The 22,741-nt window shown below is 40.2% G+C and overlaps 1 protein-coding gene and 1 non-coding gene across 11 annotated transcripts in view; one reads left to right on the top strand and one right to left on the bottom strand.

The window, feature by feature from the left end:
* Positions 1-2,441, bottom strand: part of AGL — an 83,076-nt gene extending 80,635 nt beyond the window's left edge. For 2 of the 4 annotated variants that reach the window (XR_002343734.1, XR_002343733.1), the window contains exons 1-2: positions 2,120-2,441; positions 1,448-1,597 (exon numbers count right to left, since the gene is read on the bottom strand). This is a non-coding gene — a transcript (amylo-alpha-1, 6-glucosidase, 4-alpha-glucanotransferase). Of the gene's footprint in view, positions 1-1,447; positions 1,598-1,674 lie in introns of all 4 variants that reach the window. The other 2 variants (XR_002343732.1, XR_002343731.1) reach the window with 2 other exon arrangements.
* FRRS1 (ferric chelate reductase 1) overlaps positions 2,476-22,741 on the top strand; it is a 114,507-nt gene continuing 94,241 nt past the window's right edge. The window contains exons 1-2 of one of the 7 annotated variants that reach the window (XM_021088478.1): positions 2,476-2,923; positions 7,333-7,394. Coding sequence is in view for 1 of the 7 variants with exons in the window: in XM_021088476.1 (XP_020944135.1) it covers positions 2,865-2,923; positions 7,333-7,399 (126 nt within the window). In the remaining 6 variants the exon portion in view is untranslated. Of the gene's footprint in view, positions 3,057-5,722; positions 5,749-7,332; positions 7,400-22,741 lie in introns of those variants that run through there. The other 6 variants (XM_021088480.1, XM_021088476.1, XR_002343004.1 and 3 more) reach the window with 6 other exon arrangements.

The following is a 22,741-nucleotide window of genomic DNA, read 5'->3' on the forward strand; positions in this document are numbered from 1 at the left end:
CTATCCTAAGATTCTTCCATAGCACGATACTGGGATGAAGCCAAGACAGCAGGGTGAGACTAGAGAGGTATAGCAATCTAGCAAGGCCTCATATATATTTAGGGCTTTACAGTCAAACATTATTAATTCTCAACCGCAAAACTCAGGAAAGCAGAAAAGCAGAAATTAACACCTTCATATCACAAATAAAGAAATTAATGTTTAGAATGAATGTGACTTGTTCAAAGTCACATGAATTCTTAGCAGCAGAGCCAGGAAAATTCTAGTTCCCTACTCGTCCCATTATAGTCTCTTGCTTCCAAGAAGCAAGCAAAGCTCAAAGCCTTTCTTCCAAAAGGAGTCACAAACATGGAAGTACCAGCTGAAGCCATGAGAATATATAATTCTGAGGCCAGCAAAACATAAAAAGAAAGGATTTCTTGCAGATATACATAATTAAATAAAATGTGGAAAGATGTGAGCTCAGCAAGAGGCATGACCATGCTGACAGGAGTATTCAAGAGGGTAGGAAAAAAAATAAAAACCAGAAAAGTGCACAGTCAGGAAAGCCAAAAATGGATTAAGTACTCAGTGATCTTAAATGCTTAAGCTGGAAGGAGATGAAGATTTGGCCTGGAGGAAACACATTTAACAGGTGAAATTAAAAAAAAAAAAAATTAGCTCTTGAGAAAGTCAGGGGCAAAAAGTTTCTTCAAAATGTTGACTACTCTCATCGTCCATTTGGTACACTAACAAAGGGTACTGCATTTTATTTTCATACACTGAACTTCTGCTTCACAGTAGTATGAACATAAGTGGGTATGAAATATTTTTCAACGTTGAAAAACATAGCCTAAGAAAATGAAGCATCTCTTTGATTAGTCTTAGAGATATATAATTTGATTTTTTAAATCACAGCTCAAATATATTTCAACATAATCTGATCAATTATTTCACTTTGTATTTAGCAAAAAATCATTTTCAGATTTTAACCTCTCCTTAATTGCGAGGCTTTTGATAAACAAGTAATACTTTTTTCTGTGAAATATTTTACTAATTCAAATGTCCAGTCAAGGAAAAAGAGAGCTATAAAAAAAGCAAAACTACAGATATACCCAAAGTAAAATTACATATGAAGCAATTTGCCAAGTTTAGTAATAAATGCTAATGGAAATAATATGGTCAACCTAATTATATATGCAACTTTTGTCTTAAGTGGAAGTTAGCATACAAAGAAAAGTGAACTATTTTATCCTCATTCTAACATGACAGATAGAAATAAAATATTTTCAACTAAAATTCACTTTCACTACTGGTTTTTGTTTTTGTTTTTAGGACATAGTACTTTGCATAATCAGGTTTAGAAAGGTCCTTGGAAATTACATCTATTTTGAGTTTTGAAAATTTTAATATGACAATGAATTAAAAATTTTAAGACATAGAGCTCATCGAATCACTTACTACTGACCTTGTTCAAGTCTGAAGAGGGTCTTTTCCAGCTTTTCCATTTCGTTCAGAAGTAAAATTCTAATCTGTTTACTGTGTCCCATTTTGGCTTCTAGAGGATTTGAAATCTTTCACAAGAATTAAAAGAACTCCGAAATCGAATGAGTTACCCCTATGAAACAAAAAAAGAATTAAGATAAAGAAAATAACTATTATCTTAAATTCTCTAAGGCTGACAGCCACACTTACATGTTTTAAATGTGTTTTAACTCTAGCAGAACAAAGAGAAAGAATGAATCTGAAAAAGCAAACTGATAGATGTTTCCTCCCTTTGAGCACAATTAGACCAAAGCAAAAAATTACAATGGAAAAAAATGAAGTATTTTCAGAGAAAAGCAATACGTTTTGGAAAGCCTGGCGTTGGGAGGGGGTAAAATTCTCAGTCCCAGGCCAAATGGCTTTTGAAGACTTTAAATGGCACTTCTGCTTGCAAGAGATTAGCCTGCTCAAAGATAACAGGTGGGAGATCTCCCCATTCCCAAATTCGGGTCGGAAGCCACCAATGGGGAGAAGAGAACAGAGGGAAGCAGTTGTTGCCCCTGGAATAGCTGGCGTGGACCTGGGATGTACAGATAGAGCTATAGATAGAAAGAACGCATTTCCCCGGGAGGCCAGCGGCATTCCTAGCACTTACACCGAGCAAGTTATACGTGCGGCTTCTGGGACACGGCAGGACCCAGACTCTGGTGTTAAGAGTCGGGGGAGGAGACAGCTAAAGACAGAAGGCAGGCTGCCCAGGCGTAGAAGGAAGCCGCAGACAAGGAGGGCCGGGCGCCGTGAAGGGCAAAGGGAGGGGCGGCGGTAGCGGGGGCCGGGTCGAGGCTGCTCGCCAGCGGCCGGGAGCTTCTCGGTGACTCCGCCTCGCGCGGGCCCGCGAGGAGACCCTCGACCCCAGGGGACCTCGGGAGAACCCTGCCGGGTGGGAGCTGACAGGTCCCCCCGCCCACTTCCGGGAGGCTTCGCACCGCTCGCCCCCACCTCTCGTCTCGCGAGAGTCCGGTCGCGGGCGCCTCGGGGCTGGGAGGCGGCAGCGGCCTCGGCCGCGAGCCGCTTGTTTTCGCGCCGCGAGGGAGGTGCGACGGCCCGGGTGTGCGCCTCCTTTCCCGGCCTGCGAGCTCGTGGCTGAGGCCTTAAAGTCCTGCGGAAGGAGGCTGGCAGCTAGGTTGAACCGCACCACGGTCCTTCTGCGAGCCCGCAGGATGACGGGAGGCCTGCCGCCCGGCTTCCTGTGCCTTTTCTACCACGTTTTGTGTCTTCCTTGTGACTGTCTTACGTGGCCTAAGGTTACTTGGCCTAAATGCTCTGAGCCTTGGTGTCCCCGTGTCTGAAATGAAGGGCCTGGCTCCAGTCTGGGACACGCCATCCTTCACGTGCCCACCATGTCTAGTCCCACCCGAGAGCGGGCACATCTTCCTGAATGCAGACATGGAAGGACTAGGTAGGTGAAATATGGCCAGTCTACAAACAATCGGGGCAAATACACTTGTCTCTTTGTACCCGCTGAAACCCGCATTGCCTGGAAGATCGTCTAGATTAAGAATTTCTATTGGCCGTAGCTGCACGTATTTTAGGTAAGAAATTCAAGACGTGCTACAGATGCCTAAGGAGGTTTTGTGCCTGAGAGGAAAGGAAAACCCATCTTCCAGGGCCTTTGAAGGGCACCCGGAATCCGAGAAAATGAACGGAAGATTTGGTGTGTGGAGAAGAATCTTGCTTCTTTATTGTGGAATTATTGAAGGTCCAAGGAGAATAATGGGTTTAAAAACTAAAGATACTGAAGTGTTTGCTTGTTTCAGTAGTTTTCTGAGAATGGCTACATGCAGATGGTCCAAAATTGAGTTTGGAAACCCACAGGTCATTTCAGCCAATATGTATTCAACTAATATTTATTGGGAACCTTGATTTGCCAGAAACATAGGTGCTGAGAATGCAGCAATGAAAACAAAGTCAGTGTCCTCATGAAACTCCTACATGTGATTGGCGGGAGACAGGAAAATCAAGTAAATTATGTAGGATATTTAAAGGTTATAAGACTTTAAGAAGGGGAGATATGGAAGAGTCAGGAGAGGGTGGTTTGCATTTTAAGCATAGTAGTCGGTAAAGGACTTGCTGGTAAATTGACGTTTGATCCAAAACAGAGAAGGTAGAGGATACCCAGAATAGAGGGTTATATACAGATGCACAGCAAGTGCAAAGGCCCTGAGGTAGGCCATACTCGGTGAATTAAAGGAGGCCACTGTAGCTGCATGAAAAAAAGAGTGGTAAGAAATTATGACAGGTAGATGAGGGGGTGGGGCGGGTGGCCAGAACCAGAAAGGCTCTGTAGGCCATTGCAAGGACTTGGCTCTTGCTCTGGGAAAAAGAGCCACTGGAGGATTTTGAACAGAGGAGTGACATAATCTGATTGACCTTTTTAAAGGATCACTTGACAACTTTATAGGGAATAGCTAAATAAACTGCAAATGGTGAGGAAGGAAGCAAGGAGACCTGTTAAGAAGCCATTTCACTTATCAGAGCAGGAGATAGTGGCGTGTGTGTGTGTGAGAGAGAAGAACATACAGCAGTGACAGTGGCGAGAATTTGTTGAACTATGAATCTGTTTTAATGGTCCAGGCTACACCACTTGCTGATGGAGAGAAAGGATTCAGGATTATTCAAAGATTTTTAGTCTGAGCAACCAGAATCTTACAGTCTAATAGAAATATCGTATGCCACATAGGTAATAAAAATTCTTCTGGTAGCCACATCAAAAGCATAAAAAGAAACAGGTGAAATAAATGTGAATAATGTATTTTATTACTTTGGTGTATCTTAAACATCATTTCTGCGCTATCAGTACAAAAGTTATTAATGAGATATTTTACCTTCTTTTTCTCATACTAAGTCTTTGAAATCTAGTGTATATGTTACACTCCCCATGTGTCTCAGTTCTGAAATTAAAAGTAATTCATAACTTCATGTGGCTAGTGGCTACCAGGTGGGCACTGCAGGAGAAGCTGCTGTTTAAAGAGAGGAAGAAAAGGGAGGGAGCAGGATTGGAGGGTGAACTTCAGGAGTCTGGTTGTAGATTGTCAACAAATAAGTGATGATGACTGTCCACTTGCTTGAGAGGACCCTCAAACATCCAAGGGGAGATACTGAATTATCATGGGAAGCCTCGGGCTCTGAAGTAGTGTTTTTCAAATTGTGAGTCGTAACCCATTAAGGGTTGCGATATCATTTATTGGTTGCAACCAACAACTTTTAAAATGAAATAAAAAAGATCTGAGTGCATTGCATCTGGTAAAAGTATTATTTCACAAGACTTCTGTTTCTGCTTGCTTATGTTTTAATGTGCTGGGTCACGTGTCCCTCCTGGGGGGGTCATGGTTAAAAACAGGTTGAGAGCCACTCCTCCTGAGGGTATGCTGTGTAAAATTATAATACATCATGATTATGAATTGGTTCCTGGGTTTGAATCCCAGCTCTGCCACTAACTAGCTGTGACGCTTTGGAAGATACTCAACTGTGCTTTGGTTTTTCCAGCTGTAAAACAGGGCTAAAAATAGTACTTACTTTGAATTAAACAAGGACCTACGAGTGGTGCTTAATGCCTAATTCTGTGTAAATCCAAAGAGTAGAGCCGAGTGGGGTCCTGACGAGGTTGTGAACCACAGTTGACATTTTTGTTTGTCTTCAGGCTCTCCTTTCCATTCCCTCTTCTGCTTTCATGCTCTCCTATCACTGTCTCGTCACACTGCCCACCTGTTAATCACCCTTTCCAGGGCTCCAAAATTAGCCTTTCCTGCTGTCCTTCCTTCAGCAAAATGCTCACTTCAGTGCCCAATGTTTCAGCCAGACAAAAGAAGTAAAACCATGGATGGAGTGAATTCTTTTAGCAGTGACTTCTTACACAAATGCTTGAACTTTAAAAGAAGCTTTGTTAATCCACACAACCTTAATTTGGGAGCTTTTGTACTGTGAAAGAAAGTAGAATGTTAAGTAATGAAAGCATTATGATTTAAAGTGATGTGTCTCCGAGATTAAATGTACAAGCCACGTAACGCCCTTTTTGAAAAAGAAAAGTCACACAAGCGTGCTATTTGGGAAGTTCTTGGAATGCCAGTGAATTTGCAGTCCAGGGCGACAGTGGTGCCCGGTGCAGTCCTCGTTTTGGTGAACATCTGTCATGTGCCTGTCCTGTGCGTGACAGCGATCTATATATACACAGTAATCTCATGCTCAGTTGTTAGGGGAAGACTCTTCTTGAAGAACAACTGATGGGTAATCTCAGCTATTTGGCAGAGACTCTAGCGTTTTCTAAAACACTGATCTGAGTGCACTTGGGGAATAGAAGAGCTGTGGTCAGAAGGGCTTTCTTCATCTTTGTGTGTTTTCTAAAAGGAAAAGAGTTATTTGGAGTATTATGTGTGGTTAGTTCCAATTCTGTGATTTTTCTGGATTTGAAGTGGAGGGGCCGCCTTATTTGGTCTTTATATTCACCAGTATTTCCTGTGTATTTTATTTTGTAGTGTTACTATACTGACAAAATTAATAGTTTTATAAAACTTGGACCTCTGTTTCCAGAATCTCTTCTAAGTTGAATAATTTATTCTGTGTGTTTTGAAATATCCAGATGTACAGCCAGTGAGGAGAAAAAGGAAAGACAGGAAAGGAAATAAGAGTTGAAGTTAGAGAAGTGGGAGGACCTAATCTAATGATAGGTTCAGGGAAGCAGACAGATTTTTCCAAAAAGGAGATAGTACATCTCCTTCGAAAACAAATCAACCTTGGATTAATTTCAATCTTTCTGAATCACAGTTGATTCATCCATAAAATGGAGAGAACCACGCCTCACTTGTGGGTTCAGTGTGAAGATTAGATAAAATAATGAAAGCATTTGAAGTGTCTCAGAGCATTTAGCAAAAATTAGGCTTTTTATAAGCTAGCTTTAAAAAAGAAGGGGCAGTGGTCAGTTGTCTTTGTCGGGTCAAAGACAGTTGTCAAAGTAGATGAGGAGGGGGCTTCCAGGGCGTTGGCAGAGACAAAAGACACGATCAGTAAGTTCCTACTGCATAAAGAGGGAGCATAAAGGTGAATTACAAGAACAAAATCAGAGCCCAAGTTTCCAGTCTAAATTGTAGAAAGAAGAGGAAGAGCAGAGCCTTAGTATGAAGTAAGGGTTAGTTGGTATACAATAGATATTTATTAGAAAACTTATTGAGCCATACATATATAGAAATAAATATAGTTATATTTCTATTGAAACAAAAAACAAATCTTAGGCTCTTAGAACTTGCATAGGGAAAGTTATTTAAAAATTCCTAAGCACTGGAGTTTCCATCGTGGCTCAGTGGAAACGAATCTGACTAGCATCCATGAGGATGCTGGTTCGATCCCTGGCCTTGCTCAGTGGATTAAGGATCCGGCGTTGCCATGAGCCATGGTGTAGGTTGCAGACACAGCTTGGATCTGCCATTGCAGATCAGTCTCTAGCCTGGGAACCTCCATATGCTGTGGGTGCAGCCCTACAAAGACAAAAGACAAAAGACAAAAAAAAAAAAAAAAAAATCCTAAGCATTGACATAACAGATTTGCTAAAACCAGTGCATACAATGCTTGGAAACCATGATAGGAGAAAATTTGAGAGGCTGTTTTTAGTGGTGATCTTTTCTTTTTACTTAGACCTTTAAACAATTTTTTGGCCCCCCAATTTAAAGCTAAATCATCTTCCCCTAGCAACTAAGTTTAACTTCCTGTTAAAACAGTGGCTCCAGAGTTTCCAGGTAGAACGGTTTAGAGTAGGCAGCCTCTTTGGGGAGAAAGGACCAGCAAGAGGACTGAAATTTAATTTTCTATGTTTTTCAGGGTGACTACAGCTGCATGCGATAGAAAAAGAAAGTTTCACTCTCTCACAAGGAAGTCTAGAGGTAAGGTAAGCAATGCAAAGCTGGCATGGCAGCTCTGTAAAGTTGTTAGAAAGCCAGACTCTCTCTAGCTCACAGCTTCCTCCCTCTTATGTGGAACTCAACATAGTGCAGTAAGGTTGCCAGGACTCCAGCTATCATACCCATGTTCCGGGAACAGGATGGAGGAAGAGGACAAGAAGGGTGATTCTCCTCCCTTTAAGAATTCCTGGAAATACCACACACCATTTCTGCTTGAATCTCATTAGCTAAAACTTAGTCACAAGGTACATGCAAATGCAACCTTGATCTAGTCATCGATGAGACTAGCCCAAACCTGGGTTTCATAATCAAGGAAAGAAAGAGTGGGTTTAAGCAGATAACTTGCAGTCTCTGCCATAGTTTGCATAGTACTCTGGTTTTTTTTTTTTTTAATTTAATTTAATTTAATTTAATTTTATTTTATTTTATTATTTTTTGTCTTTTTGCCTTTTCTAGGGCCACTCCTATGGCATATGGAGGTTCTCAGGTCAGGGGTCTAATCGGAGCTACAGCCACCAGCCTATGCCAGAGCCACAGCAACATGGGGTCTGCAGCAACACCGGATCCTTAACCCCCTGAGCAAGGCCAGGGATCGAACACTAAACCTCATGGTTCCTAGTCAGATTCATTAACCACTGAGCCACGATGAGAACTCCTGTTTTTATTTTTAATTGTTATAAAAAGCAGTGCAGTTTGGAGCAGCAGGATCAAAGGCTCAAGAGGGATGGCTCCAAGAAAAAAGAATGGAATGTGCTTATGTAATGTGCTTGACCACTTTGAGAGATGTTTCATAAACACCTCACAGTTTTCTGTCAGGAAGCTTGGGGGCTGAATCAATGATTGGCACACAGAAAACTGAGCAAACAAACTTGCCAAGAAGAAAAAAACAAAACGGTCCAGTTGGAGACTGCAGCTTTAGATCTGTCCACCAAATAAACTTGCTAAAACTAAACTGCAGAACTGGCCAAGCTTCCCTCCCTGTCACAGCAGGCTGGGGAGGAGGGGATGCTCACTGCCTGTTTATTCCCTGAAGGAACAAGGGCAGAGATGAGCCAGCTCTCGCAGTTATTCTTCCCCGGTTCACCAGGCGGGTAAGGCACTCTGCCTCCCTAGGAGTGGAGTGAGTTAAAGAGCAAAGAGAAGCCAAGAGTTTATTTACAGGAGCACTTTCTGCAAAGAAAACAGAATTAGGGAAAAAAAATTCTTCAGGTATTATGCAAGTCATTTAATCTTGTTTGTGCCCAATTCCTAAACTGTAATCTATTTTCCAAGGATATACAAAAATAAAATATGTCATAAGTTTTGAAAATGAATACATGCTCTATTAATAACAACCAATATTTAATGAGAGTCTAGGTGGTGCCAGCACTGTTGGAAGCCCATAGGATGGATTAATTCAGTTCCCAAAATAATAGTCATTACCCTGGATTTAAAGATAAGGAAACCCAGTCCCCAAGGTTAAGTAACTTGCTTCAAGTCACAAAGTGAACAAGTGGAGGAATGTGATTTCGATCGCACTCTCAGTGATTCTGTTCTGTAAACACCAAATCTGAGGGCGCTGACGTTATCCCCATGGCCTGGTCCTCAATAAAGGTTTCATAAGTTAGAGTTGGATGTTGCTTATGTTATATATGGCTGTGTCACAGTGGCTTTGTTTTCTTGCTTTTACGGATTTTTCTGACTAACTTAGGACTCAGTCATCTCAGGACAGTTCCTTCAGGAAATCTTTCCCTGCCTTGTTCTCCCTCCCAGGCAGGGCTCTGGAGTTGCTGCTCCTCCTGCATGATCCTTTGTTGTATGATAATTGCCTTCACCTTTTTCTCCCTTTCTCACTGGGGTCCTTGTGACAGGGACTGTGTTGTGTGTGTCTGGATGGCAGCGTTGTAAAATTATTTACGCTTTTTAGATATAGTAAGAAAACTATTCTTTTTCTTTTTTTTTTTTTTTTTTTTTGTCTTTTGCTTTTTAGGGCTGCACACGTGGCATATGGAGGTTCCCAGGCTAGGGGTCTAATCGGAGCTCTAGCTGCCAGCAAACACCACATTCACAGCAACGCCAGATCCGAGCTGCATCTGAGACTTACACTGCAGCTCACAGCAGTGCCAGATCCTTAACCCACTGAGCGAGGCCGGGGATCGAACCTGCTGCTTCATGGTTCCTAGTCGGATTCGTTTCCGCTGCGTCACAACGGGAACTCCAAGAAAACTGTATTCTTAAAAAATGTAAATACATGTTAAATTTTAGAATAGTTTAGCATTAAGAAAATAAAGTACAGAGAGTTCCTGAATCCTTCATGCCCAGTTAGCATTTTAGAGTAGTATCATGCATTTGTTAGAGCCAGTGAGTCAATAGTGATGTATTATTAACTACAGTCCATAGTTTGTTTCTTTTTTGTGATGGGGGCAATTAAGATCTAGTTGCCCCCAACTTTGAAGTTTTAACACAGCATTGTTGTCTATAGTCCCTATGTGGCGCATCAGATCTCCAGGCTCTATCTTATGGTTGCAAGTTTGTATCCTTAAACAGTATCTCTCCAACCCCCAGCGCCCCCCATTTACCCCCTCTGCTAACCACCATTCTACTGTCCGTTTTCACAAGTCCGGCCTTTTTAGATTCCACATGTAAGTGCTATCATATAGTAGTTATTGTTCGTCTGACTTGACATAATGCCCCCAAGGTCCATCCACATTGTGGCAAATGGTAGGATTTTCTTCTTTCTCATGATTTAGAAATATTCTACTGTATACGTACAATGTACAGTATTTCAGTGTGTGTATGTATATACACACTATATCTTCTTTATCCCTTCATCCATTGTTGTTTCCATATAAACTTTATTCTTAAAAACTGCTTTGGCCTCTTTACCATTCCCCAACTACTAGTTACGCTTGGAAAACAAAAAGTTCAGTCTACTTTGTTTTACAATGATTTCTGATCCAATTATTTAGATAATTTCTTTAACCCTGTCTCTTTGAAATCATTGTTTCATCATTTCAAGCCCCTCCTCTCCATACTTCTAAGGTGGTGCCTGGTACACAGAGCAGGGTCTCACAGGACTTGTTCCATTGGAGGAATTGAACTCTGTGGCCTAAAGTGGTCTCTGTGCAGGGACTGGCATCTCCTGAAGTAGGTCTGTCCCATCCTATTTAGTTATCCTGTTGGCATAAGCTACTGATGTCTGTAGCAGATAATTTCTTGGCCATTTTCTCTTAGCGTGGTCAGAACCTAGAGGCCCTACCTGATGTCTCTACCTTCCTTAAAGTCTTACTTTCCCTACAGACTCTTTTGAATATCTCAGATACTCTCAGCCTGTTCAAGGCCCAAGGCATCCATTTCATAAGTCTTTGCTGAAGTTACCACGTTTCTGCCTTGGTGGGTCCATGGAATGTGTGCTGGGGATGAAAACTAGGTTCTGTCTATAACTGATTTCCTTGTTTCATCCTCTTAACCAGGCTGGGACCCCTCTCTGTGGCCACCCCTGGCCCTTCTCTAACACAGCACTCTACACGTAGGGCTCAGAGCAGGGAGCAGAACAAATGTTCTTCTATGCAACAGCACTGTACCTGCTGTGTGCTCAGTGTGGTTCTAGGCACTGGGGGTACAGTGATGAATCCTTGTCCATACGGCGTTTCTAGTCTAATAATTCCCTCGATCTATCATACTTGCTTCCATCAGGGCACAGCAGATTGGATCTTTCACCTTCCTCTTCTTCAGGTTGTTTTGTCCCACAATGGCTCAAGCCCAGAAAGCATGAGTTTTCCATTCTTCCTGTTATGAACTAATTCATTCATCTCAGCCCCTAATATGTTAAAGGTATCAGAGATAAAAGAACTGAGAAAAATTTTCTATCTCAAAAATGCATATAGTCTTGAAGCAAAATCCTATTTTGAATGTCAGGTATTAAATATTCACTTTTATGGAGTTCCCATCATGGCGCAGGGGTTAATGAATCCGACTAGGAACCATGAGGTTTTGGGTTCCATCCCTGGCCTTGCTCAGGTATTGCTGTGAACTGTGGTATGGGTCCCAGACGTGGCTCGAATCCCGAGTTGCTGTGGCTCTGGTGTAGTCCAGCAGCTACAGCTCCGATTGGACCCCTAGCCTGGGAACCTCCATAAGCCACTGGAGCGGCCCTAGAAGTGGCAAAAAGACAAAAAAATAAAATAAAATAAATACTCACTTTTCTTTCTCTTTTCATTCATTCCGTAACAGTCCAAGTCACCTGCTGAAGCAGATGTCCTAGGCTGAATGTAGAAAATCTGTATGTTGCAAAGACAAATAAGAAACTACATTAGGAGTTCCCATTGTGGTGCAGTGGAAATGAATCTGACTAGTAACCATGAGGTTGCAGTTTCCATCCATCCCTGGCCTCCTTCAGTGGTGTAGATTGCAAACTCGCTCGGATCCTGTGTTGCTGTGGCTGTGGTGTAGGCCAGCAGCTCTAGCTCCAGTTGGACACCTAGCCTGGGAACCTCCATATGCCGCAGGTGTGTCCCTAAAAAGCGGGAAAAAAAATAAAAAAGGAGAAGAAGAAAGAACATTACATTGGTATCTTTAAAAATGTTATCCCTATTACATTGGGATCCCCATTGCCTGGCACTTGAAGGCATTTAATGATGCCTTTTTTTTTTTTTTCTTTTAAAGAGTGAGCAAAAGATGAAATGAATGAATAAACAAATGAATTATAGTATCTATACTTTTGTTTCTGGTTTAATGAATAATTTACTTAGGCTAACTCTTTTGACATCTTAAATGTTTTTTCCCTGTTATTTCTTTTTTTGTACTTGTGAATGGAGTTGAATATCTCGCTGAACAGGGCTAACACACTGAGCTACATTTCCTTATTTCTTTTCTTCCCTTAATTTTTTTTTTTTTGGTGTGGTAAAAGGAACGTAATATAAAATTTACCATTTTAGGAGTTCCATTGTGGTGCAGTGGAAATGAATCTGATTAGGAACCATGAAGTTGAGGGTTTGATCCCTGGCCTTGCTCAGTGGGATAAGGATCTGGCGTTGCCAGGAACTGTGGTGTGGGTCACAGATGTGGCTTGGATCCTGTGTTGCTGTGGCTGTGGTGTGGGCCAGCAACTGTAGCTCCAATTTGACTCCTAGCCTGGGAACCTCCATATGCCTCAGGTGTGGCCCTAAAAAGAAAAAAAAATCACCATTTTAACCATTTTTAAGTATACAGTTCGGTGGTATTAAGTATATTCATATTCTTGTATAACCATCGCCGCCATCTTTCCATCTTGCAAATGCTGAAACTTCTATTGTCACTAAATAATAAACTCCACAACCTTCCTTCCTTCCAGCTCCTAGCAAACACCATTCTACTTCCTGTCTCTATGATTTGATTACTCCAAATACCTCATGGAAGTGAAATCATACTACGTTTGTCTTTCTGTGATTGGCTTATTTCACTTAGCGGAGTGTCCTTAGTGCTTACCTATGTTGTAGCCTTTGTCATACCTTCCTTTCTTTTTATGGCTGGATAATATTCCATCGCATGTAAATACCACAGTTTGTTTGTTTATTCATTTGTCAATGGACACTTGGGTTGCTTTCTTGTTTTAGCTACTGTGAATAATGCTCTGAGAATATGGGTGTACAGATGTCTCTTCAAGACTTGTTTTTAATTCTTTTGGTTATATATTCAGAAGTGGAATTGCTAGATCCTATGGTAAAACTGTTTTTAATTTTTTTTTTGAGGAACCATCGTACCGTTTTCCATAGCAGCGGTACCATTTTACATTCCCATGAGCAGTGCACAAAGGCTACAATTTGTCCACATCTTTGCTAACACTTGTTATTTTCTGCCTTTTTTTTTTAATAGTAGTGATCCTAATGGCTGTGAAGTGGTGCATCACTGTGGTTTATATTTGCATTTCTCTAATGATTAGTGATGTTGAACATCTCTGCATGTACATATTGACCATTTGTCTTTCTTCTTACTTTTTAAATGATTAATTGATATTTTCTTTTTGGCCATGCCTGTGGCATGTGGAAGTTTCCTGGGCCAGAGATTGAACTGGTGCCATAGCAGTGACCTGAGCCATAGCAGTGATAATGCCTGATCCTCAACCTGCTGTGCTATCAGGGAACTCTTCATTTGTATATTTTCTTTGGAGAATTATGTTCAAGTCTTTCGACAATTTTTTTTTTTTTTGTCTTTTTGTCTTTTTAGGGTTGTACCCGCAGCATATGAAGGTTCCCAGGCTAGGGGTCAAATCATAGCTGTAGCTGCCAGCCTAAGCCACAGCCACAGCAATACCAGACCCGAGCTGTGTCTGTGACCTACAACACCATAGCACTCCTGAGGGAGGCCAGGGATTGAACCCGCAACCTCATGGTTCCTAGTCGGATTCGTTTCTGCTGTGCCACTATGGGAACTCCAGCAATTTTTGAATTGAGTTGTTTTGTTGTTGTTGGCATCCTATATATTCTGAATAGTAATCCTTTAACAGATACAGACACACAAATATTTTCTCCCATTCCATGGGTTGTCTTTTCATTCTGTTAATTGTGTCCTTTGATGAGAGGAGTTTTTAATTTTCATGAAGTCCAATTTGTTTATTTTTTTCTTTTATTGTCTGTACCTTTTGTGTCATATCCACGAAATCACTGCCAAATCCAGTGTCATGAACTTTATGCTTGATGTTTTCTTTTAAGAGTTTTATACTTCTATAGTTTATAAAAGCTATATAGTTTATATATATTTATATATATTTATAGTTATATAATTTTACATTTAAGTCTTTGGTCCGTTTTGAATTAATATTGTGTATAGTGTTAGTGAAGAGGCTAACTTTATTCTTTTGCATACAGATATCTAGTTTTCGTAGCACCATCTGTTGAAAGGCTAGTCCTTTCCCTACTGAACAGTCTTGATGCCTTTGACCATGTACACAAAGGTCTATTTCTGGGACCGTATTCTATGCCATTGGTCTATATGTATGTCTTTATTCTGTTACCATGCAGGTTTAATTACTGTAGTTTTGCAGTAAGTTTTGAAGTCAGGAAATGTGAGTCCTCCAATTTTGTTCTTCTTTTTCAAATTGTTTTGGCTATTTAGGGTTCCTTGGCATTCCATATGAATTTTACAATGAGTTTTTCTGTTTATGTAAAAAAATAGTCATTGGGACTTGATGGTTATTGCATTATATCTATGTATCACTTTGGATAGTACTGACATTTAACAATATTAAGCCTTCCAATCCATGAACATGTGATATCTTTCTGTTTTTTTATGTCTTCTTTAATTTCTTTTAGTAATGTTTTATATTTTATGGTTTCATTGTACAAGTCTGTTCTCTTCTTGGTTAATTCCTAAGCATTTATTCTTTTTGATGGCATTGCAAATGGAATTGTTTTTGTAATTTTCTTTTCAGATGTTCATTTTTAGTGTACAGAAATGCAACTTAATTTTGTATGTTGACTTTCTATCCTGCTACTTTGGTGAATTTGTTTATTGTAATAGTTTTTTTGTGTGGAATCTTTAGGGTTTTCTAATATAAGATCATCACATCTATAAAGAGAGATCATTTTGCTTCTTTTTCAATTTAGATACCAATAATTGTTTGTTTGTTTACTTATTTAACCTACCTAATTGCCCTGGCTAGGACTAGTACTGTTTTGAATAAAAATGATGAAAATGGGTATATTTGTTTTATTCTTGATTTTAGAGGAAAAGCTCTCAGTCTTTTACCATTGAATATAAATTTGCTGCGGGTTTTTCACACATGGCTTTTATTTATTCAGGCAGTTTCCTTTATTCCTAGTTTGTTGAGGTTTGGGTTTTTTTTTTTTTTTGGTTTTTGATGAAATAGTGTTGAATTTTCTCAAATGCTTTTTTTTTCCTGAACCAATTGAGATCATCCTTTATTTTTTCTGCACCAGTTGAGATGATCCTTTCTTTCTTTTTTTTTTTTTTTTTTTTTTTTTTGTCTTTTTGCTGTTTCTTTGGGCCACTCCCACGGCATATGGAGGTTCCCAGGCTAGGGGTCGAATTGGAGCTGTTGCCGCCAGCCTATGCCAGAGCCACAGCAACGCGGGATCCAAGCCGCGTCTGCAACCTACACCACAGCTCACGGCAACGCCGGATCATTAACCCACTGAGCAAGGCAGGGACCGAACCGCAACCTCATGGTTCCTAGTTGGATTCGTTAACCACTGCGCCACGATGGGAACTCCCTTTATTTCTTTTTAATTGTATGTATTTCCATTCCCCTTTTGAACTGTCACAGGGAAGGCCAGGGAGGCTTGAATTTGCTATATCTCAGAATAGTATGATAAGCTGTGGCTGGCATGATGCTAGCAATGCTATATTTATCTTTTTAAAAGTAGTGTTTTTATTCATAATTTTGGTTAAGTTTTTGATTTTTCTCAGTTATGAATTGGCATTGATTTAACAGCTGATTTCATGGATCTTTTGCCCAGCTCAAAGAGTGGAGGACAAACAGACCTCTCAAAACAAAGCTTTTGAAATGGAAGAATGCATAAGATATCTTGACAATAACAGTCATAGGTCTGTTTCTCCTACCAGAGAGTGAGTTCCTTGAAGGGAGAAAATATCTTTTCCCCTTATCCATAGTAGACTTTTGTAGATTTTTGCCTGTTCTATAGTAAATGCTTAATAAAGCATCTTGGATCAAAGAACAGGGATGTTTTCCTTGCCCTTTCTCCCCAATCCCCCTTTCCACAGGAGGGATTGCATCAAACTCACTATCTTACATTGTGCTGATGCATCGTGAAGTATAGATATCAAATTACCCAGGTTCTGCAAGTGATGCAACAGTGAGGAGTTGTGTACTTTAATTTGACTCAGTATTGTTGAACTGAAATATTTAGATTTTGGTATTAAGAGAGGATTGTATTCTTGTTTACCATGTCACTATTGATTTACTTTCTTGTTTCAAAGCTGTACAGATGCATACATTATTTAATTTTCAAAAGTTAAGTTGGAAGGCTCTCTGGGAATAGATGTCCAAACTGTAATATAAGGCCAGAATTGGAAAACAGAAGTACTTTGACTAATTTCTCAAAGTAGGTTTTATGTTATGAAAAGCATCACATAGTACATTGTGTGGGAATAAAATCAGAGATGAAGTATAATCTATGGGGATACCTGATTTATAAATTCTTAGTTTGATGACCACCATAACCTAATTACCAGCTCACTTGACTGAAGTATTACACGGATGATCAAGTAAACTCTAAGGAAAGGTCAATGGTATAACTACAAAGGCCAATCTATTTTAATTGCCTAAGGTTTAAAAAAAGCCTGCTTCTCAATTTACAGTGACTGTGGGAGTCATTTTCTTGCTTACACAGTGGTAAAGGGGTTGGATATCATGAATGCAGCTTAGTGGAATATCAGCAAAACTTTGGGATTAAATTAAATTAGGCAGCACTTTGGGAAGTTTATTCCATGAACATAGGCAACATGGGCTGTCGTCAAGGCAAATGATTCCTTCTTTGATTGTTAAAAAAAAAAAAATCAATAATAAGCTTTCACTTTCTTTTCTTAAAAAATGTTTTACTGGAAAGAATTTAGGTAGAGATTCAAACTTAGTAAAACTGCATTTGAAAAACCTTTAGAATAACCATGTTGAACACCAAGAACTAGTAAAGTGTTGTAAGTCAAAATTATACTTTGAAAACAAACAAACAAACAAGCAAACTCATAGAAAAAGAGATGGATTTGTGATCACCAGAGGCAACGGGTGGGGTGGGGTGGGGGACAGTGGGTTGTTGGGGGTCAGGGAATTTGATAAAGACAGTCAAAATGTACACTTTCAGTATAAGATAAATGAACACTAGGGAGATAATATACAACATGATAAATATAATTAACACTGCTGTATGTTATACATCAAAGTTGTCAAGTGAGTACATTCTTTCTTTTTCTGACTTACTTCACTTAGTCTGATAATCTTAGATCTGTCCATGTTGCTGCAAATGGCATCATTTCATTCTTTTTTACATACTGTGTCCTCTTTATCCTTTCATCTGTTGATGGACTTTTAGGCTAGTTCCATGTCTTGGCTGTAGTGAATAGTGCTGCTGTGAGCACCGGGGGGAGGGGGGCTGGTGGTGGTGGTGGTGGTGGTGGCGGTGTGTGCATGTATCTTTTCAAATTGTAGTTTTTTCTGGGTGTATACCCAGAAGTGGGACTACTGGATCACGCCGGATTACTGGCAACTCTGTTTTTAGTTTTTTGAGGACTCTCCATGATGTTTTCCATAGTGGAAAACATTTATATTCCTACCAACAGTGAAGGAGGGTTCCCTTTTGTTCATACCTTCTCCAGCATTTGTTGTTTGTAGGCTTGTTAATGGTGGCTATTCTGAAGGTCTGTACACTTCTATGACTGAATGAATATGTGGAGAGTTTCTCCTTGGGTTCTCTGGATGCTGTGTTAAGTTGGGTATCATCAGTGTGACACTTTGCTATTCAAAGTGTGGTCCAAGGACCAGCATCATTAGCATCACTTGGGAGCTTATTAGAAATGCAAAGTCTCGGGCTAATGCTAAGTCTGCTAAATCAGAGTGTGCTTTAACAAGATCTCTGAGTGATTTGTAAGCACATTCAAAGCACATAACTTTGAGAAGCACTAGTTATACCTTTGTGGCTATGGTCATGTCTTCCTAAACCTCTATCTTTAGGGATCCTGTATTTCCTACTCTTCTGAAATCTGTAGCCCATCAGCTTGCCAATTCATTTGGATACTTTTCAAGTTCTAAAATCTGTGACTTTGTGTGCCTAAACTGTCCCTCCCTTATTTTGTCATAGAAAGAGGATTTTTTTTTTGTTTTGCATTCCTCATATTTTTCACCTCTTTTCCCTTGACGATCTTTGATTTTGGATACAAAGCTTTACTTCTAGCTTTCAGAGGACATATTATCTCCCTGATCAACTTGAGGACATTTCCCCAGGGCACCCCTCTCAACATTGAGGTACTGAGGTTCTTTTACTTTGAATTCTATTGGAAAGGTGAATTGCCACTGATTTCAATATTGCATATTTTAGGTGGCTTTAGAGCATCTTTAAAGTAAAACCACCTTGGAAGTTCCCATCATGGCGCATCGTAAACAAATCTGACTAGGAACAATGAGATTGCAGATTCCATCCCTGACCTCTCAGTGAGTTAAGGATCCGGCGTTGCCATGAGCAGTGGTGTGGGTCTCAGATGCGGCTCGGATCTGGCGTTGCTGTGGCTGTGGTGAAGGCCGGCAGCTGTAGTTCTGATTAGATCCCTAGCCTGGGAACTTCCATATGCCGTGGGTGCAGCCCTAAAAAAAAAAAAAATAAAAATAAAATAAAATAAAACCACCTTAATAGAAGCAAACTATTGCATTTGGAGTGGATAAGCAATGAGATCCTGCTATATAGCGCTGGGAACTATATCCAGTCAGTTGTGATGGAACATGATGGAGGATAATGTGAGAAAAAGAATATATATATGAATGACTGGGTCACTTTACTGTACAGTAGAAAATTGACAGAAGACTGTAAACCAACTATGATGGAAAAATAAAAATCTTTAAAATAAGTAAATAAATAAATAAATAAAATAAAAATAAAACCACCAAGAAGACTGCTTTCTCTGCAGTGTTCCAACTTTTTGCTTTGTTTGATTTTTCATGTTATAGAAATCTTGGACCTCAGAAATTTCATCTCTTGGCAGTAGGTATACTTTCTGTGTTTTAGTGATAAACATTCTGTTATTTTATTTTAGAACTCTAAACCAATTCAGGGGAAATCTTTATTGGACATTCTCTGCTCTCTGTTCTCTTAGCTTTGTTTTATTTTTTTTCCATCTTTGTTATAAAAAGAAAAAATCCTCACAGAACACATTGCCATTTTGAAATTCTGGTATTTATGTGTGTATTATTTTTGTGTATGTATCAGAAATCACATCTAGAAATATTCTCTGTAAGTTATACTTAAACATTTTTAGTTGGCAAGTGCCAACAACGTTATGGTTTGTTTCATAGGACCATCTTCATTTTGAAACCATATCCTCTATTTCTTCCTTTTCTCTGAAAACCACACAGGATGGTGAAGAAATAAAGTGAGAAAGTCTGCTGAAATACCTTTGCAACAAGCTATTGTAAATGTCATTTATTGAATAATGTATATAATTTCTTGGCCAAGGGCAGGATTGTCTGAAAGGGACCTCGAGAGCTCACTCTTGGCTATTCAACCCCTGGACCATCCAGAACCAGGAATCACCCTTCACGTGGTGGGAGAAGCCACCCTTGAACGCAGCTTCCTATAAGACCAATGGCAGTATTCACCCTCTTACAGGAACTACCGCTTTCTATGGTGTCTGCTGTCCGCAGGTGCTAGTCAGCTCCTTTTCACTGCTACTTCCTCTGCATAGATTACATGCCGTCCAGGCTGCCTAACATTTATGGTGTGAGCTTATCTCTTCTGATAAGGTTGCTGTCATACTGCCCTGTAAGAAAGGTAGGGGCTCTGCCCTGGACTATGGACCAAGTGTCCATCCCACATACTTCTTCATGGGAAAAATGGGAAAATCCAAGGACCTGTCACTTTTCTTATTGCTGACTGCTTGAGTTTCCTTGATAAAGCCTGTTCTTTCATATGATGTTGTGCAGTTCACCCGGAGCTCTGTGAACCTCAGGGGCCCCATGTTGCACAGCACATTTATTGATGATAATCAGACTTCGTTTTGCATACCCTGCTTTGGGAGGGCGCATAATCTCGGTTTACATATTTGTGGTGTAGATTGAGGTTACTACTGGGTTCATATTTTGCCTTGGATAGAATGTCCTCCTGTTGATGTTCATTAACTCCTGAGCTTTCTTCCCATCCATATCCTTATTCACACCTCTCCTTGCCCAGCCAGATTCCATGATGTATTGTTCAACAATACTGTAACTAGTGCCTTAAACTCCCTTCCCCTTCTATCTTCTTTGTGGCTTCTGCCAAGGACTGCAACCAAATATAAACCAACTGTCCGCCTTTACAGCATCTGTGCCTCAGTAGCCAAGCACTGCTGGAGAGAGTTATGTAATAGGACACTTTGATTTTACAAAGAATTAATTAAAACAACTTCAAACTGTGCAGAAGTCCTGTAATGATTTTCAGTCAACCTCTCTCCCACGTTCCCTAATGATTTTTTCAAACCTCCAGACGTTCTTCCTCTCATCTCCTGTGATTCTCAGAAGATGATCTTGATTTTTATTTTATAGAGAAAATAGAAGCCGGTAAAAGAGACCTCAATTTACCTGTCCATTTGTCTGTTTCTACTATCCTGTTTTCCTTCTGTTACCATATGGGTGTCATTATTTTTTCCTAAGGCTAAATCCTCCTCTGGTGCTTTATTTTACCCCCTTCCACCTTCTAAAATACTGGAAATTATGGATTATTTTTTCCCTAATCTGATTATTCAAACTCTCCTTTAACTGGATTTTTAAAAAACAGGCTCAAGTTTCTCCCAATTAAGAGTAAGAAAGAGAAGAAAGGAGAGAGAGACAGAGAACAGAGGTGAGGGGAGGGAGAGGAGAAATTTTTCATTTGATATCTTCATTCCCTTCTAGCTACTGCCCTATTAACATTTTTGAAAAATTATTTCTATGTACTGTTTCTATTTCTTTACCCCTAGCCATTCCTAAACCTTTTCCAATCTAACTTCTGCTGACATTGTTGATCTCAGGATTTCTTAACCTTGGCACTCTTGGGATTTTCGGCTGGCTCCTTCTTTTATGTTTGCAGTACTGTCCTGCATGTTTTAAGATGTTTAGCACCATCCATGGTCTTTATTCACTAGATGCCAGTAGTAGCCCTCTCCCCACAGCTGTAACAACCAAAAATGTGTTCACACATTGCCAAATGACTCCTGTGAACCAAACTGCCTCTGGTTAAGAATCATTGCTTTATTCCCATGGCTACCATTAGGTTACCAATGACTTTCAGGATGCTGAATCTTGTTTCTGATCTGATTTAACAGCTCAGTAGCACATGTGACGTGGTTAACCTCTCCCGCCTTGTAACATTTTCCTCTTGCTTCTAGTGGCTTGATGTTCTCTGGATTTTCCTTTTACCTCTCAGATTGTTCTCCTTCCTTCCTTCTTTCCTTCTTCCATTTTTCCTTCATTCCTTTCTCTCTTCACTCTTTCTTTTCCTCTTTCCTGTCCCCTGAGCCCCTTCTTTTTCTCTTTCCTTAAATCACCTTTATAGATTCACCCTCTCCCAATTGACGATTAAATGTTAGCATTCTCTTCTTACTCCACTCCCTTTCTGAGGAATCTCATCCCCATCCAGACCTTAATTTTCATCTTATACTTCTACTTCAAGCTATGATGATCTAGTTTCAGTATGGCAAACAGGCCAACCCTCCTGCCAACAGCAAAAACAAAAAGCTGGATGCAATAGTTTATCCATAGCTTCTGAATCTTTATCTCTATACAAGAGCCTTCTCTTTCAGAGGAAAAAGCTCTGCCCTTTGAAGTGGAAAATTGGTTCTTAATCTGAATAACATAAAGGCCTACGTAATTTGCCTTCTTCCTTACCTTTCACGGTTCTCTCCCTCCCCAGCCTTTCCCTCCATTATCATCCCTCTTGTTCCTGTTGAAGGCAACTAGCCATGCCTCAGTCCTTTGCTTGTGCTCCAACACAGGGCTTTTTTTTTGTTTTTGTTCTTTTTAGCACCACATCTGAGGCATATGGAGGCTCCCAGGCTAGGGGTCAAATTGGAGCTGAAGCCGCCGGCCTACACCACAGCTCATGGCAATGCAGGATCCTTAACCCACCAAACAAGGTCAGGGACTGAACCCGAGCCCTCATGGATACCAGTCGGGTTTGTTAACTACTGAGCAACAACGGGCACTCCAACACAGGGCTTTTTACTTGTTGTTCCCTCTGCCAGGAAGCCTCCTGTCACCCTCTCTGCCTACTTAACTCATCCTTCTAATCTCAACTCAAGCAGACTTCCTCAGGGAGCTTCTATGACCTTCCTGACCAGCCCAAGCCCCCATTATGGAGGCCTTTAAGAGCCTTTGTACCTCTCTTTCCCACTGCATTGTATGATAGCAATTTTACATTTACTTGTGCGATTAGTGAGGCAACAGAGTACCATTGAGTATTGAAGAGCAGGGATTGTCAAGTCAGGACTTCTTAGCTTGGAATCTTGGGTCTTAAATTCTTGGTGCGTCAATTTCCTTATTTTTAAAATGGGAATAGTTATAGAATCCATTTTAAGGATTGCTTTGAGTCTTAAATGATTTAGTATCTATACAATCTTTAGAACAGTTCCTGGAGCATAATGAGCGTTATGTAAATGTCGGCTATAATTTTAAAAAA

Source organism: Sus scrofa, chromosome 4 (genome assembly GCF_000003025.6).
Source record: "Sus scrofa isolate TJ Tabasco breed Duroc chromosome 4, Sscrofa11.1, whole genome shotgun sequence".
NCBI classification, from domain to species: Eukaryota; Metazoa; Chordata; class Mammalia; order Artiodactyla; family Suidae; genus Sus; species Sus scrofa.